The 16392-nt window shown below is 38.8% G+C and overlaps 2 protein-coding genes across 5 annotated transcripts in view; one reads left to right on the forward strand and one right to left on the reverse strand.

Annotated features, from left to right (window-relative positions):
• The window catches only part of LOC109939982 (DNA-directed RNA polymerases II, IV and V subunit 11), a 54811-nt gene that overhangs the window by 28201 nt on the left and 10218 nt on the right, over positions 1 to 16392 (forward strand). Inside the window, exons 1-2 of one of the 2 annotated variants that reach the window (XM_020538602.2) lie at positions 6311 to 6480; positions 6822 to 6911. In XM_020538602.2, the coding sequence (XP_020394191.1) occupies positions 6428 to 6480; positions 6822 to 6911 (143 nt within the window). In that variant the 5' untranslated portion in view covers positions 6311 to 6427. Of the gene's footprint in view, positions 1 to 6310; positions 6481 to 6821; positions 6912 to 16392 lie in introns of those variants that run through there. The other variant, XM_020538601.2, reaches the window with a different exon arrangement.
• Positions 1 to 16392, reverse strand: part of LOC109939981 (DNA-directed RNA polymerases II, IV and V subunit 11) — a 54607-nt gene that overhangs the window by 26459 nt on the left and 11756 nt on the right. Inside the window, exon 5 of one of the 3 annotated variants that reach the window (XM_020538599.2) lies at positions 7926 to 8154. The exons of 1 other annotated variant lie outside the window; for it this stretch is intronic. In XM_020538599.2, the coding sequence (XP_020394188.1) occupies positions 8110 to 8154 (45 nt within the window). In that variant the 3' untranslated portion in view covers positions 7926 to 8109. Of the gene's footprint in view, positions 1 to 7925; positions 8155 to 10066; positions 10227 to 16392 lie in introns of those variants that run through there. One more of the 3 variants, XM_020538600.2, reaches the window with a different exon arrangement.

A 16392-nucleotide genomic window follows, 5' to 3' on the forward strand; every position in this document is an offset into this window, starting at 1 on the left:
ACTTCCCAGAGTCATGAACAACGAAAATCAATTGAGTCAACGATTGCATGCAGGTAGACAGTAGGGCAAGTATGGTGAATGGCTCACTTCTTGGTGCCCTCTGGCACGACGAAATGCTCATAACGGTCAGGGGCATTCATCTCCTGTTAACTCATTGCTCCTGTCTCTTCAGTAGCTGCAAGCGCAAGGGCCGGTCGTGAACACCCGATATTTTTTTGCGAAAAAATCCAAGTTACTAGATGCACTTGCAATTAGATCAGAACCGACTACAAATTCGTATGACCAGGTAAGCTAGCTTTGCGATAAGGCAGTAGGCATGCATCTAGCAGACCCAAGACCAAGACGCCATCACCATTCTTTCCACGTCTCTACCTGACCAGCTCGACAGCTCCCCAACTGCGAAAGAGTCCACAACGACGCCCTTTCTTTCCCCGTCTGCCTCCGGATCCTATCTCCCCTGCCTGCTCGGTCGACTCCCTCGTCGCTGAATGCATACATCAAAAACCCTAAACCCTAAACCCTAAATGCTCTTGGTTGCTTTGTTTTTTATGTATAGCATCCGAGAGCAAGGACCAACAATTAGTTACAATAAGGGTCTGTTTGGTTGGGCTGTGGCTGTGAAAAAAGTTGCTGTGGGCTGTGAGCTGTAGAAAAAGCTGTTGTAGGCTGTGAGCCGTTAAAAAGCTAAAAACCGTTTAGTGGAAACCACTAAAAGTCATTAAAAGTTCTTCGATATTTGTTTTCACAGTTCCATCCGAAAAGCCACTAAAAGCAGGTTCAGGGGTGCTTTTAGATTTACACTGTGAGAAAGTCAGCTTTTAGAAAAAGCTGCTTCCTAGATCCAGCCCTTTGGTTAACTTTTGGCTTTTAGGGGGCAAAAGCCAATGCTAAAAGTCAAACCAAACACACCCTAAATTTCGACCCTGATCGGGCGAGTTAGAATACCGGTCCAGGGATATGGTCCGTGAGCAGGTACCAACCACGTTTAGTCTGTTTTAACGTAAAACTAAAATAACAGAAGCGTAAAACTATGTTATATCGGGCATCAGAACCAGCCTAACTAGAAGCAAGCTAGCAGTCCGACGATGTCATCAACTACACAGTGATTGTCGTGTGAGAAATCTTTATGCTTTTTGTGAGAAATCTTTATGTTTTTTTCACGAATACTCTAGAAGAATAAGTAATAAAAACTAAAAAGAGGGAGAGAGAAAACAATTGCATGAAAAAGGAACGGCCCATGTAACAAGAAGGCCCGTGCAGTTGCGCTCCACCTCAAGCCTCAACCCGCCTGCTCTCTCTCTCTCTCTCTCTCTCTCTCGCTCTTCACCCCCTCCGGTCTCCGCCTCTCTCCAGCGTCGACTGGGCTACCGGCTACCGCCGCCGCCACCCTACACCAGTTCTCAGGTCTTCGTATAATACCCTAAAAACTAAACCATGTTTATAATCCTAATATGGTCTGTCCTACTGATGATCGGAGACCGTAGATGCATAAATATCGTCAAGACGATTCCGATCGACTACTAGTTTGCCTTGTTTGGAGTCCGAATGAGTTTTTTCAAGTGCCGGTCGATCTGAGCCATTGGATATTAGGATTAGGGGAGTTTTCTTCTATTTATACCTCCCTAACCCTAGCAGCCACGTCCTCCCACCCTAGCAGCCATCCCCTTTTGTGCCTTGCCCCAAGAGAAGAGAGGAAGAACAAGGGAGAGAAGAGAGGGAAGATTAGGGCACGCAGTCGCCTGTCGTCGTCATCGTTCCTCTTCAAGAATTGGTGGTTATGCTCCGGATCATGCTTAGTACATTTTCTTCTTCGATGAAGGCAAGTGAATGTAGCGGTGGTTGCTACCGTTTTGACTTGTTATTTTTATCGCCTACACTCTAATATTCAGAATTATTGAATTCTTTCATAATTGAACTTTATGATGATGCTTTACATGATGGTATTATATTGATGCTCAATCATATATTGATGATGATTATGGTTCGAGTATGACCCATGTGACTAATTCACACCCCTGAAGGACGATGAAGTATTATTTGAGGTTTGTATTGTATGTGAAGGAAGTGAAGTATATTGATAAATGCAGCATGCCATATGCATTGCATGACTCATTTGCATCTGAAGTTTTGTCGTGACCTATGGTCCGACCGTACCGATATAACTTAGCATTGTACGTTGCCCGAGGAGGGGTACGATGCGGCTTCATACCCTCAGAGGTATGAAGGCAGAGGACATATGCATTGCATTCATATGCATTCATTGAAATGATATTTGCAGATGATGTGGTTTTATACCCTCAGAGGTGTGAAGGTAGAATACATACACATTGCATTCCTATGCATACATTGAAGTGATATTTGCAGATATTGTTGACGCAGGGAAGTGTTATACAACCTATTGTGGTTGTTCGAGGAAATGAGATAGTATTGGTTATATTGGAACTATTGAATTCTATACCTACAAGTATTTCTCATCTTAATTGAGATTCTTTTAAAATGTTGATTAATTCAACTTGTGGTTTAAATATCTTGTCATAACAATTTGCTTGCTGAGATGTTTCATCTCACTCTTGCATTACTCAATGCAGGTGCTTGATGCTTATCAAGGGGAGTGGGAAGTAGCGGCACGTTGCACGCATAGTTTAAAGAACCAAATAATTAGCTTGGGTTATTGACTTTTGAGGTTCATACTTTAAAGTATGATGTAGGCATAAGCTGGTTCATTCGTGGTTTATCGTCCTTGATGAGAATTATATCATGCTAGTATGATTCATTTTGTATTCATATATCTCTTTTGCTTCTGCGATGCTTATAAATACAAAGTAGTTGCTGCCGAATTTTTTATTTCTTAGTTTCGGCTGTTGGTAGTGAGATTTAGTAGCATCTCGGGGTATTTGTGGATCCCGGGGTGTTACAGTTGGTATCAAAGCCTAGGCTTTAGATTCTAGGTAAATTGAACATGAAATGCACACATGCACATATAGGAAGGCATGGGTTCAAATATCTTTGATATATATTAGTGTCTTTGAAGTGCAGATGACAATAATTTCACCCCTCCCTATTCCTTTACGGTAATGTGGTAAGTTGTTTATGACTTAATGCCTGATATATATTATTTCTAAATTTTGATATTGTTTTCTTAATGCAATTGATATCGCTGGTCCTTTGTGAGATTGAAGTTGTTATTATGCTTGTGTTATACAAGTATGCCTATGTTGTTTTTCACCATGTTTTCATGGTTGAGCTTTATTACAATAATATTGTTATATATGCTTGATTGAGGATGTTTCTAAGAGGAGTGTGACTTGCGTGTTTTGGGTTACAATGTAATCATCAATTTGAATTTAAGTTGTTGAGTGGTTGGTGGATAGCTCCAACTATCTTTGCAAAGAATGATTGTTTTTGTCAAGAAAACCAGTTCTAAAAGAAATGAATATTGGTACTTTTATATGGATTTTGGGTGAAGACTTTACATAGCCAGAATGGCTTACATGTTTCTCTTCTATCATGTGTTTTTAGTAGCCACAAAACCTAGGTGTGGTTTAAAGTGGTTGCATGTTAGTCATGCTTTTTGTAGAATAAATCTTTGGTTTTCTTGATCCATTGATTATGTATTAAAACGTTGAGGATCTGATGGTTCTCTTCCCGATGTATGCTTGTGGAGCCATTGTTGGACCACTTATCTATTTGTTTGAATGAAGTCATCACCTAGCCTAGAGTTGGTTGTGTGTGTTAGTCACCTATTTCTAAATGATGTGGTTCTTACATCAGATTGAGATGTTTGTCATGTGTGTGAAGGATTACAGGGTTATTATTGACCATGTATGTCTGGTACTTTGAGTGCATCGTATGATGGAATGAAATGTAAGTTTCTGAACTACAGTAGATGAAGACTTATATTATGTGTAGGTTAACCTTACTAGTTTGGATATTTTTTTAGTCGAGTTGTTGGATGAAGTATAGTGACATTAGTTAAGCAAAGTATTGTGTTGTTGCTGTGCTGTGAGTGCTCTTTGTGGAGTTTTTGGCATTGGTTCGATGAACTCTGCCGCACAGAATGTTATTGGCTTCTTGTTGGCTTTATTGCTCCATTAGTTCTGTAGACTTTCTCCCTTTTGTGGGGTGTAAAGAACGTTAGATTACATGATTATCTTTTTCATGACGTCAAGAACAAGGTTTAGGAAGATTAGGAGTTTTGTTTCAATAGAACTACTTGTTTCGTGGTGCTTTGATGTGAGGTGTATGATCTTCTTATACATTCATCTGGTGTGGATGTTTGACAATTGAATTAAAATGAATTGTTGAAGTTGGTAAGGGTTGTGCTTAGTGCATATTACCTCTTCATAAAAAGAGTGTTGTTTTAAGACATTGATCTTGATGTATAGCTGCATCCAAATTCAATGATGGCAAATCCTAGTGTTGATTGCACCTATGACAATGCCTTGGGAATTCGTTTTATATTGTTTTATGATTGTTGTCAAGGTGTGTCATTTTCTTTGGTAAATTAATCCAACTTACAGGTCGTTTCATGAAAAACTCTTTTCATGATCTCGTCAAGGCTACTAGTCTACTATATGAGTCTATTTAGGGTGTTTGACCGAGTTTTACCGTTGGTGAATGTCTTGATTTGTAGAAGTGGCTGAATTCGAGGACGAATTCTTTTAAGGGGGGTAGAATATAATATCCTAAAAACTAAACCATGTTTATAATCCTAATATGGTCTGTCCTACTGATGATCGGAGACCGTAGATGCATAGATATCGTCGAGACGATTCTGATCGACTACTAGTTTGCCTTGTTTGGAGTCCGAATGAGTTTTTTCAAGTGTCGGTCGATCTGAGCCATTGGATATTAGGATTCGGGGAGTTTTCTTCTATTTATACCTCCCTAACCCTAGCAGCCACGTCCTCCCACCCTAGCAGCCATCCCCTTTTGTGCCTTGCCCCAAGAGAAGAGAGGAAGAACAAGGGAGAGAAGAGAGGGAAGATTAGGGCACGCAGTCGCCTGTCGTCGTCATCGTTCCTCTTCAAGAATTGGTGGTTATGCTCCGGATCATGCTTAGTACATTTTCTTCTTCGATGAAGGCAAGTGAATGTAGCGGTGGTTGCTACCGTTTTGACTTGTTATTTTTATCGCCTACACTCTAATATTCAGAATTATTGAATTCTTTCATAATTGAACTTTATGATGATGCTTTACATGATGGTATTATATTGATGCTCAATCATATATTGATGATGATTATGGTTCGAGTATGACCCATGTGACTAATTCACACCCCTGAAGGACGATGAAGTATTATTTGAGGTTTGTATGTATGTGAAGGAAGTGAAGTATATTGATAAATGCAGCATGCCATATGCATTGCATGACTCATTTGCATCTGAAGTTTTGTCGTGACCTATGGTCCGACCGTACCGGTACAACTTAGCATCGTATGTTGCCCGAGGAGGGGTACGATGCGGCTTCATACCCTCAGAGGTATGAAGGCAGAGGACATATGCATTGCATTCATATGCATTCATTGAAATGATATTTGCAGATGATGTGGTTTTATACCCTCAGAGGTGTGAAGGTAGAATACATACACATTGCATTCCTATGCATACATTGAAGTGATATTTGCAGATATTGTTGACGCAGGGAAGTGTTATACAACCTATTGTGGTTGTTCGAGGAAATGAGATAGTATTGGTTATATTGGAACTATTGAATTCTATACCTACAAGTATTTCTCATCTTAATTGAGATTCTTTTAAAATGTTGATTAATTCAACTTGTGGTTTAAATATCTTGTCATAACAATTTGCTTGCTGAGAAGTTTCATCTCACTCTTGCATTACTCAATGCAGGTGCTTGATGCTTATCAAGGGGAGTGGGAAGTAGCGGCACGTTGCACGCATAGTTTAAAGAACCAAATAATTAGCTTGGGTTATTGACTTTTGAGGTTCATACTTTAAAGTATGATGTAGGCATAAGCTGGTTCATTCGTGGTTTATCGTCCTTGATGAGAATTATATCATGCTAGTATGATTCATTTTGTATTCATATATCTCTTTTGCTTCTGCGATGCTTATAAATACAAAGTAGATGCTGCCGAATTTTTTATTTCTTAGTTTTCGGCTGTTGGTAGTGAGATTTAGTAGCATCTCGGGGTATTTGTGGATCCCGGGGTGTTACAATTCGTGGGACCCTTCTCCGGCAACGAGCACCCATCAGGTACGCCCGGCCGTTCTATTCCCTTTCTGCTATGCAAAACCGAGCACCCAAAGCCTAACCTAAGCTATTAGGTTATTTGTAGTCGGTTCTGATCTAATTGCAAGTGCATCTAGTAACTTGGATTTTTTCGCAAAAAAATATCGGGTGTTCACGCCTGGCCCCTGCGCTTGCAGCTACTGAAGAGACAGGAGCAAAGAGTTAACAGGAGATGAATGTCCCTGACCGTTATGAGCATTTCGTCGTGTCAGAGGGCACCAAGAAGTGAGCCATTCACCATACTTGCCCTAGTGTCTACCTGCATGCAATCGTTGACTCAATTGATTTTCGTTGTTCATGACTCTGGGAAGTGAGACGTATGTTTCAAGCAACGCCTACAATTCTCTTGTTGATATTAAAAACAGTTCTGCGAGTTATGTTAAGTGAATCTTTTGGCATTAAGCTATGGAACTGTGACACTTCTCTTGTTTCTGATCATTTCACGCTTGTGCAATCCTTTTAATTTTATGGACCCACCTGAGGCCTTCTATCGCACTTGCTCATTTTGTGATTAGTTGTAGGTTATGGTTGTGCTCCTGATGAACTGATGATAATTATCAATGCAGAGTGTCCTATGAGAGGGATACAAAGATTGTGAATGCTGCATCATTCACTGTCGAACGCGAGGATCACACTGTAGGCAATATCCTCCGCATGTAAGTACAATTTAATTTCTTTTCTTTAACGCTTCCCATCTTTCATAGTCTTTGTATCCGTCACAGGAGGAAGGACGCACAGGCCCTTGCATGGCGAATACAAAGACTACGAAGCAATGGTTTCCAGCAGCATGCGCATTCAGATGTGCATCCTCTCGCAGAGGAGATGTGCATCCGCATGGTCGACCGCACATTTTGAGCGACGACATCCGTGACCTACTGAAAGCGTGAATAGTGCATCGTTATGCGAGAGTCGATATGCATACTGTTGGACACAACCTAATACCCATGTGGTAATGCGTACGGCGATGAGCAACAACATCCATCTAACGCAAGACAACAACAACAATGTAAGCTACAGTGTAAGATAATGTATCTTGAGCACAGCAGCTTACTCGTCTCCATCCACCCTGTAAACAGTGTAAGCTACAGTGCAAGACAAAAAATTTATAGATCTTCTAGTCGTAGCCTTAGGGGCGTGATTTTTTTTTAATCTATTAAGCATGAACGCGTGTAATACTTATCAAATTCTATCGCCCCGTCTAGTTATTATAATAATAGTAGTAATTTAGGCAAAAATCAACTAAGCTAATATAATTTTATGCGAAATATATTTATATATTATTATTAGCAATATATGAGAAATATTTATATGCTACATTTTTACTACAGAGAAATGACACGAAGAGCGTCTAATAAGTTGCTGAGCAGAAACATATTCTGCTGCTATACAAAATCATTTACTATCATCTATCCCATAAATTTGAGATAGACTTATATTTAAACTTTGAAAAGTGACGGAATATCAAATTCCAAGCCAAATAGAATACTTTATTAAGTAAATTTTAATTCCTTCAAAATAAATAGATCCATACGACCCATAGCTAAATTGCTAAGTTCATGGAGTAGAACCTATTTCAGCCCAGACAAAAGGGTCGAAATGGACCGTTATATATTTTATGTTGAAGATAGGCATGCATGTAATTATCTAGTTGCGGACAATCTGAGGATGTCAATGTAAAACTCCATTGGTGTGTTTGCAATAATACGATATTGACACAAGCATGACAGTAAAACGACAGCAAGCAACCTCAGTTCAGGGATCAGACATTCACAATCCTTGGGCGTTCGTTTCATTGTTGACTCGCCTAGGATAAAACTAACACGGGAAGTTTATCTCCCACACCATTCCATTCATCTAGAACCCCTGCTTCATCCTGTCCTCGTACCTATTCTTCTCATCCTGAAAACAAAACGCTCAGAATGTCACTCATAAGTACCATGCATGTCGTACATGTCATCAAGAGATGGACGTTCAGGGTCGAAAATGAATATGAATTGGAGGATGGTCCAATACAGTAATTTCTAGGGAGAAGAACACCTGACCCAAAGTAAACAACTAAAGGCAAACAATTAAAAGGCAAAACTCCGGCGATGCCAGGTAATCAGCAAGATATGGTACAGAGATCTAGTCTAGTTATCCCCTAGTAACAACTAGCAAATGACCTAACTAACAGGACAATCACCACTCTGTTAATGCATATTCAATTTGAACGTCATTCAGATTTTTATATTATGTTCCAAGGTACAAAGGCTGTTGTCACTTAGCTAAAGATGCAGAAAATTAGAACTAATAAATCGAGACACCACTCTATGGTCTACTCTCCATAGTGTTTCAAATGTAATCATGTTACTGTCAGATGGTACAACACCAATAGGCAAATGTGCACGCCTAGGATACTGGAGACATTTCAAGCATCTATCTATACTGGGGGTGGGGGTGGGGGTAGGGTAAGCTTCACCGAAAATAAATAACAATACTCTATAATTTTCCCAAATATTTCATGTCAAGCTACAGCCAAATACCATGAATTATTCGACGTCCAAATTAATTACTCTCAACACACGAGTTTTTTTAAAATAAAGCACCCCCCCTCAAGCACAATGCACAAACTCACACCAACTTGTTCTCCATCATGAATTAGTGCAAACTAAATTTACCTCACGTAGCACTATATTATGGCAGAATGTCATGCCATGCAACCAGGAAGAATAAACTATTCCCTCCTTGCCTTTATGATTAGCACATTGGAGAGGGACACTGAGACTGAGAGAGACCAAGGCTGGCTAATCACTCATGTTTATCTGCAGCTAGCGACAGTGTAAAACATTAATTTCACGCCAGAAATCATTTATTTCCCGTGTACAGCACAGCCCTCTTGCATGGAGAACCACTGGAACAATAGAAGAACACTAACGTAAATCAGGAAGGGAACTTGCATTGGAGCTGGAACCCAAGTGGCCAATGCCACATTAACGCTGATAAGGCTCCGTCCATGACAAAATGATGATCACTTGGTACAGATTTTTTTCCCTGGTATGATTATCAAAAGGGGACGGAGGGAGTAATACCAAAATTTCCTGAATGAAATTTAAGAAGATTTTTTTCTAGTGTACCAAAGAATAACTTGACAACTAGCATGCAAATAGCATAGGAACACGTGGACGTACCGGAAAGTGGAAAACATCAATTTACCATTTAGATTTTTGTGAGACGTTGCTTAAGTGCTTTGTTTTAGAATCTAAGGTTGGTTGCATTCAAAAAAGAAGGTAAGATTGGCACTTAACAACACTGATTTTGTGGCAAATGCATCATGAACAGAAAAAATTAACATGCCCAGGCCTTTGGTGCTTGCTACTTCAGAGTTCAAACATCTTTTTTTAAGCAAGAATAAAAGAACTATCCTTTGAACATGTCTGTACTAGCAAACAAAGCCGATACTTTTTTTCTTGAAAACGCAGAAGAGTTGTTTTCTTTGTATTAACAAGAAAAAAGCAGACACTTCCCCTCCCAACAAATCTGTCAAAATTACTGCCACATTCATGTCAAATCAAGCACTTTTTCCTACAGAAACAATACTTTATACAAAACATTCTTAAATACATTACACCCACAGAACCACACAGTCTGCCTTGCTATGTACCACTGGTTAATGCTAACTAAAACTTTTCGTTGTTTAGTGATACAAAATTGCACAAAGAAATGCCATGCAACCTAAAAAACAAGAGTCGAAACTAACATTTACAAAGAGAGATCCCAAAGAACTTTTCCTAGTAGGACTAAAGTAGCGAGATACTTCTTGGAAATAAAAAGAGATTCAAATGAACTTAAGGGTATCAGTTTGACGGGAGAGTGAATATGCAAATTTTGCCAAAGGCATTCCTGTGTTGAACATCTAGTAGTTCATCAAGTAGTCCATAGTTCACATCTTTGTATCATAAAGTAGAAAAGGTTCAATGATGGTCTGTTGGTGTCTGTAGCAGCATTGTCAAATGGACAAAATGAGGTAGGAATATAGTCACAAATTCAAGGTATGAAGTCTTGTATAGAGCCAACTCCTTAATTTGATACAATTAGCACAAATTTGAGGTATGTGATTATGTATAAAATCTAATTCTTGATTGATGCAATCAACACATGTAAAATTCAATTGCATGGCCAACATTACAGTCGCAGTTAAATAAAAATGGAAGAAAAACAAGTTAAACTATTCCTCCTCATTTTGTTCTCACTGGTCCATGGCATAAAGGTGCATTTGTTGAAAATTGTAACTAGCAATTAGAGTAAATATCAGAAAGACCTTGTGATACCCAATTTTCTGAAAAGAAGTTAAATGTATTTTTCCCTTTTCTTTCGTGATCTGTGTAGTTGGGGTTGGAGTTTTTTAGGAAGCATTCACCAATAAAACAGTAGAATATTTGTTGGATTTGTGCGTTGCGGTCGGGAGCAGACGTGAGAGCGAGTTTGGGCCGTGGATCTCGATCCGGCGGTGGGGAGCCCATTAGTTTCCCCCCTAAACCCTAGCCGCCCCTCCCTCTCACTCCCCCCACCCCTTTGGCCGCCCCTCCCCTCTCTCTTCCACTCTTGCAGCCGCCCCAATCCCTCCCCTTCTTCCCCAAGTGATTGCAGCGCCACCCCTAAACCCTAGCCCCCCCCCCCCCCCCTCTTCCTCTCCAAGGTGGAGCCTCCCCGCTTGGTGTCCGTCGTGTGGGTGCGAGTCTTCCATGGGAATTTGGAGGGAGGAAGAAGGAAGAAAAGAAGGAGGAAAGGAGGAACCCAAGGTGATTTTCGTGATCATTTTGTTGTATTTGTGCTGCAATCCAATTGGTTACATGTTTACCTATGCGATTTGGTAGAGGTGCTGTCCAGAAATTTAGTGGGTGGACGAACAGCAGTAGTTCAAGAGATTTCTGGGAATTTTTCGTGGGCAATTAGTAGCGATCAGTGGGAGAATCATGTAGAGCTTTGTCATACCTTTCCAACGAGTACTTATGCACTCGATTTGGAGTTATAATTTAGGAGATATCGTTGTTTGAATCCGGTTATGTTGCTGTCGAAAAAAACAGATTTTTCAGGTGGGTGAACAGCAGTAGTATTAGCAGTTTCTGGGAATTTTTCGTGGGTATTTAGTGTTAACCAGTATGATAATCATGTAGGGCTTTTTTCTTATCTTTCCAATAAGTACTTATGTGCTTGATTTGGAATTATATTTTAAAAGATATCGCTGTTTGAATCCGGGTATGTCGCTGTCCAAAAGACAAAAAAACAGATTACAGGGTTCATCTTGTGGACTGTTTTGGGCTAATTAGATGTTGGAATTTAATTATAAATTGTATACAAACCTTGTGGGGAATTTCATGTAGATGCCTCTGGAGTTTTTGTTTGTTACCACTGCTGTCATAATTTTAAAGTTATGAAATTATTAAGCAGCGCCGCTGCAGTTTGGTGGGTGTGGGGAGAGATGTAACCCGCGGCGGGGTTTGAGTTTGTGCGTAGGTGCGGCGTCGTTTATGAGCCTGATTATGTGAAATTGGTGCACTAAGTTGTGTGTCAAAAACAGGTGGTGGACTTCCGGATCGTACTTAGGGATTTGCCCGAACTTCCGGTAAAGGCAAGTAAATACAGTGGTGGTTGTTACCGTTTGGGTTGCATCCTATTCCCTGACATTGAGTATGCATAAGTTTTAATTATGTTAATCATTGAATTCTATGATGAAGTTTATTTGTTTGGAAGTATTAATTCTCAATTGTCTAATATTGTGGATGATCATAATTTGGTAATGATATATGTGGTTGATTCCCATCTTGGATGAAGTTGAAGTATTTTTTTGAATCACGTTACATGAAGTGTTGTAGGCATGACATGCTCATCGCATCATCCATCTTGCATTTTGAAGTTATGTCGTGATCTTATGGTCTGACCGTACCGGTACATTTTTAGCATCGTACGTTGCCCGAGGAGGGGTACGATGCGGCTTCATATCCTTAGAGGTATGAAGGCAGAAGTCATCCTTGCATTTGCAGACATTTGCACTCATGAGGTATATATGAAGTGTGACATTACTATGTTACTATTGTGGTTTCTACCTGCGAGGTGCGGTGACTAGGTGTGTTGTACGTTGTATACGTGCTGCACCTTCGTAATAAGAAGGTTGTGGAATCAAGTGGTGGTAAAACAATGTTCTTATGTGGTTAAACAGTTTGATATTATTTTACTTGCTGAGATGTGTCATCTCACTCTTGCATTACTCAATGCAGGTACTTGATACATGTTGGGAATGAGGGGAGTAGCAGCACGTCCACTTTCACTCTCACAATAACGCTGCCCAGGCGCAACCATGATTTAATTAGAAACTTATTGTCAAAGGAAGTTTGTTTTTTTAACTAGTCGTGCGCACTAGTTAATTCACTTCATGTGGTATGTTTAACTTCTCTTTGCTAGCCGATTAATAATACTTAGTATGTTTTTGTCATGATATATGTTTGTACACTATTGCCCCCTCATTTATGCAATTTTGCAAGGGGGATGCTGCCGAAATTTTATATATAGATGTCAGAAGTGTTGTTTAGTAGCATTCCGGGGTGTTGGTGGACCCCGGGGTGTTACAGTTGGTATCAAAGCATAGGCTTTAGATTCTACGCAATTTGAAGATAAATTTGACACACTTGCACATATAGGAAGGGTATGGGTTCGTATCTCTTTCATATTAGTATTTTATTGTATAGATGACTAGAACTTCCTTACTCCAAATCCCTTTATGGTTTGATGGGGTATGTCGTTAACGACGTAATGCTTGATATGATATGTTACTTCTATTTAGTATTGGTTTCTTGATGTGGTTGTTATTGAAGATATTATGCAAGTGAAGCTACTAATGTACTTGTTTTATATACATATCGTCATGATGTTTTTTTGGGATGCAATGTTTTCAAATCTCTGAGCTATTACCATCATATATTTCTATATGCTTGACTGTGGATGTTTTTTTCCCAAAAGGATTCTTGGGTTCTTGTACTTATAGGACCAATTGTTTATTGAGCTTGTGTATAGTGGGTCTAATCCGACTTGGTGTAGTGTGAAAACACTATATAATGTAGTTTTATGGTGTTGTTGAGTTTGATTGACTGTTGGGTTACAACCCAACTTATCAATGTAATATTTCCATGGGTGCAATGCTTTGCGCCTCACTTTTTTAGGCTAGTGTGGCTACTTGCTAACTTGATCTTAGTATAAAATTGGTTTGTCTTCATAGAGCAGATGCAACGTTGTAATGTCTATGAAATCTTTAGACTGGTAGAACTCGAGTGAATTTGTGACATGACGTAGATTGATAAGTCCAACCATGTCTACCTGATAGGTTTTCTTATTATGTGCAACCTTATCTTTAACCATAAATAAGGTGGTTTCAAGTGGATTTTATGTCGTGCATGTTTTCCTTCTATGGCTTGTTTCAATAGCCATAAAGGCTATGCATATTTTTTAGTTGTTGCAGGCTAGTCATGTGGGCGATATTGACAACCCGTTTTATATTTTTTTTATTTGCCAACATTGTATGGCAGTTTGATTTTTTTATCAGCAGTTTCTCTATGCATGCTTGTTGAATCATTATTTGGACCGCTTTATCTTAAACGAAGTCAATGCTTAACTGGGAGTTGCTTATGTTTGTTAGTCATCGATCTCTTTAATGATGGGGTTGTTGCATCGGATTGAGATTTTTCTTATATGAATAAGGTTTGATAGATCATGTATGTCTACTACTTTGAATGCATCCTGTGATATCACGAAGTACAAATTGTTCAAGTGCAATAATAGTAGGTTTTGTTGTATGTGAGGTTAATCAAGGTAGTTTGGTTATGTGGATTGTCTTATTGACGTCCAATTACTCCTGTTGAGCATAGTATCGTGTTATTATTTTAGTATTGAAAGTAATATTTATGAAGCTTTTGCATGAGTCTGTGTCAAGAAGTACATTAGTTTTTCTTGTTATCCCTCCATTGCTTTATGAGTATTGCAAATTTTATCTCTTTTGAGAGGAGGAAAAGACGTTACATGACATGAGCACCATTTGCTTCACATCAACAGAATAGTTGTGGAGAGCTCTAATAGTTGGATTCTAGTGTAATAACAACCATGTTTTATAGTGCTAGAGACGGGTATGTCAGGTGTTTCATACATTGTCGATACATGGATGTTTGACCTTAGTGGCATTAACAAATGAGGTTGTTGAATTCGTTGATTGTGGTGCTTAGTGTTCTAACCTATTAGGTAAAGTGTTGCTTAAAGGCTTTGGGGAGTTGCATCCCCATTTGGTAGTGGAAAATCCTAATGTTAGTCGCACCTGCCAATGCCTTGGGTTTTATTTTATATTGTTTTTTTATTATGGGTAAGGTGTTGTTTTATTTTGGGAGTCATTTTAAATTAGCTGGAGGCTGAATCAGGCTTCACTTATCTAGAATGTTTTGTAGTAGGTTTCTTCATCTTTGCATAGGATGCTCAATCACCCAGTTTGGTCTAAACATTTGAGAGTTATGGGTTTCCTATAGCAGCCTTAATTTTGTACGGAAGTATAGACATTGAATACGGTAAATTTTGGGTTTTGTTGGATTATGAAAGTTTTAGTAATTTAATGATCTTCCCAAAGAGTATTGGTTTGTAATTTTCATTGCATATAATTGGAGTTAGGCTACTCTGAAGTTGTTGCACCATTGTGTCTGAACTTTAGGTGTCGTTAAAACCACTAATAAATCGACCGCGTTTTGATAGTTTCAGAGCCCAAATTTGGGAATTCTCTTTAAGAAAAACTTTTAGTTTTTCTTAGTACCTTTTAATGGGTATTTACTTGTAATTGTCTGTTAAATAGATTGGGAGAGGTGGTTGTCCGGATATAAGTCGAATCTCTGATGTGCAGTATCTCAGGCTGAGTTTAGCTGTAGGTCATGCAGAGTTGAGGGCTATAAAGATAAATTTGGGTGGAACTTTATTGCAAAAGTCGTGGACAATTTCCAAACTTTTCCAACGCGTGTTTGTTGTAGTTTTAAGTTGAGTATAGCAGGAGTTATAGTATTTTGAATTTTAGTTGTCCATTATTTCTAACCTATCAGTTTTGCAACAAAGCAGTTGCATTGTTTTATCGGTTTGGAAACTAATTCTGAGACACTCATTATAATAAAAGTTTTAGGGAATGTTATAATCTTTTCAATGAGTTTATATTTGTAAAATTTTGTTAGATGGAGAGAGTTATGAGGTTTTGAATTTATAGGTCATGTTCCGTCAGGTTCTGGTGGCAGATCATGTATGTCACCTTACAAGTCAAATTAAAAAAATGGAGATAAAAAAAACTTTGTTTATCCTTTGAATACATAAGTTGTAGGTCATGAAGTTTAGATGATTTTACAATATTTCTTTGTTATCATTGCTTTTATAGTGAAAGAGGTAGAGACAGAATGAGCATTTATGCTGTTGATTGTCAATTTTCTATTTAGGGATATTTCTTTGGGAGTTTGGTTTAGTTATGGTGAGCTCTTTCGCAATCCATGTTAATTATGTTTTATGGTGGGAGGGAATAGATGTAGTGGTTGTGATAGTTATCTTGTTATTGTATATGTGGAGCGTGGGCTGAAACAGAGAGATAGCGAGGGATATTTGAATAGGCCAGTATGTATTGTTGTGAAGCCATGTTTTCTGGTCTTGGTGTGTTTGCGTGAGTATGAAATAGTTACGTCGTGTGAAGTCTAGGTGGAGATGCAGATTGTCTGAGTTATTGGATGGATATATGGGCAGGCATAGTATACTTAAATTGATTCTTGCTTGCATGATGTGAGATCAGGCTTAAAATGATTTAAAAAGTAAGCATATTGCTTCTACCCTTATGTTGGCTCTAAGTGTCTCGTAATGAAGAACCTAAAGTTATTAGTCCTTCGATGAACGCTTAATCTTAGAAGAGTATAGAACCTGAATAAATCTATTGCTTGTTGTTTGGGACTACATGACCAGTTTTGGTTATGCCGCTAGTTCAATGAATTACACCATGTTTTTGGTAGAGGTGTTGTATATAAAAAGTTGTAGCCAACTTCTTCATCTTACTTGTGTAAAATTTCATGACCATAGGTCTAGTAGTTTGGGAGTTATGATTTTCTCAAG

Source organism: Zea mays, chromosome 5 (genome assembly GCF_902167145.1).
Source record: "Zea mays cultivar B73 chromosome 5, Zm-B73-REFERENCE-NAM-5.0, whole genome shotgun sequence".
NCBI lineage: Eukaryota > Viridiplantae > Streptophyta > Magnoliopsida > Poales > Poaceae > Zea > Zea mays.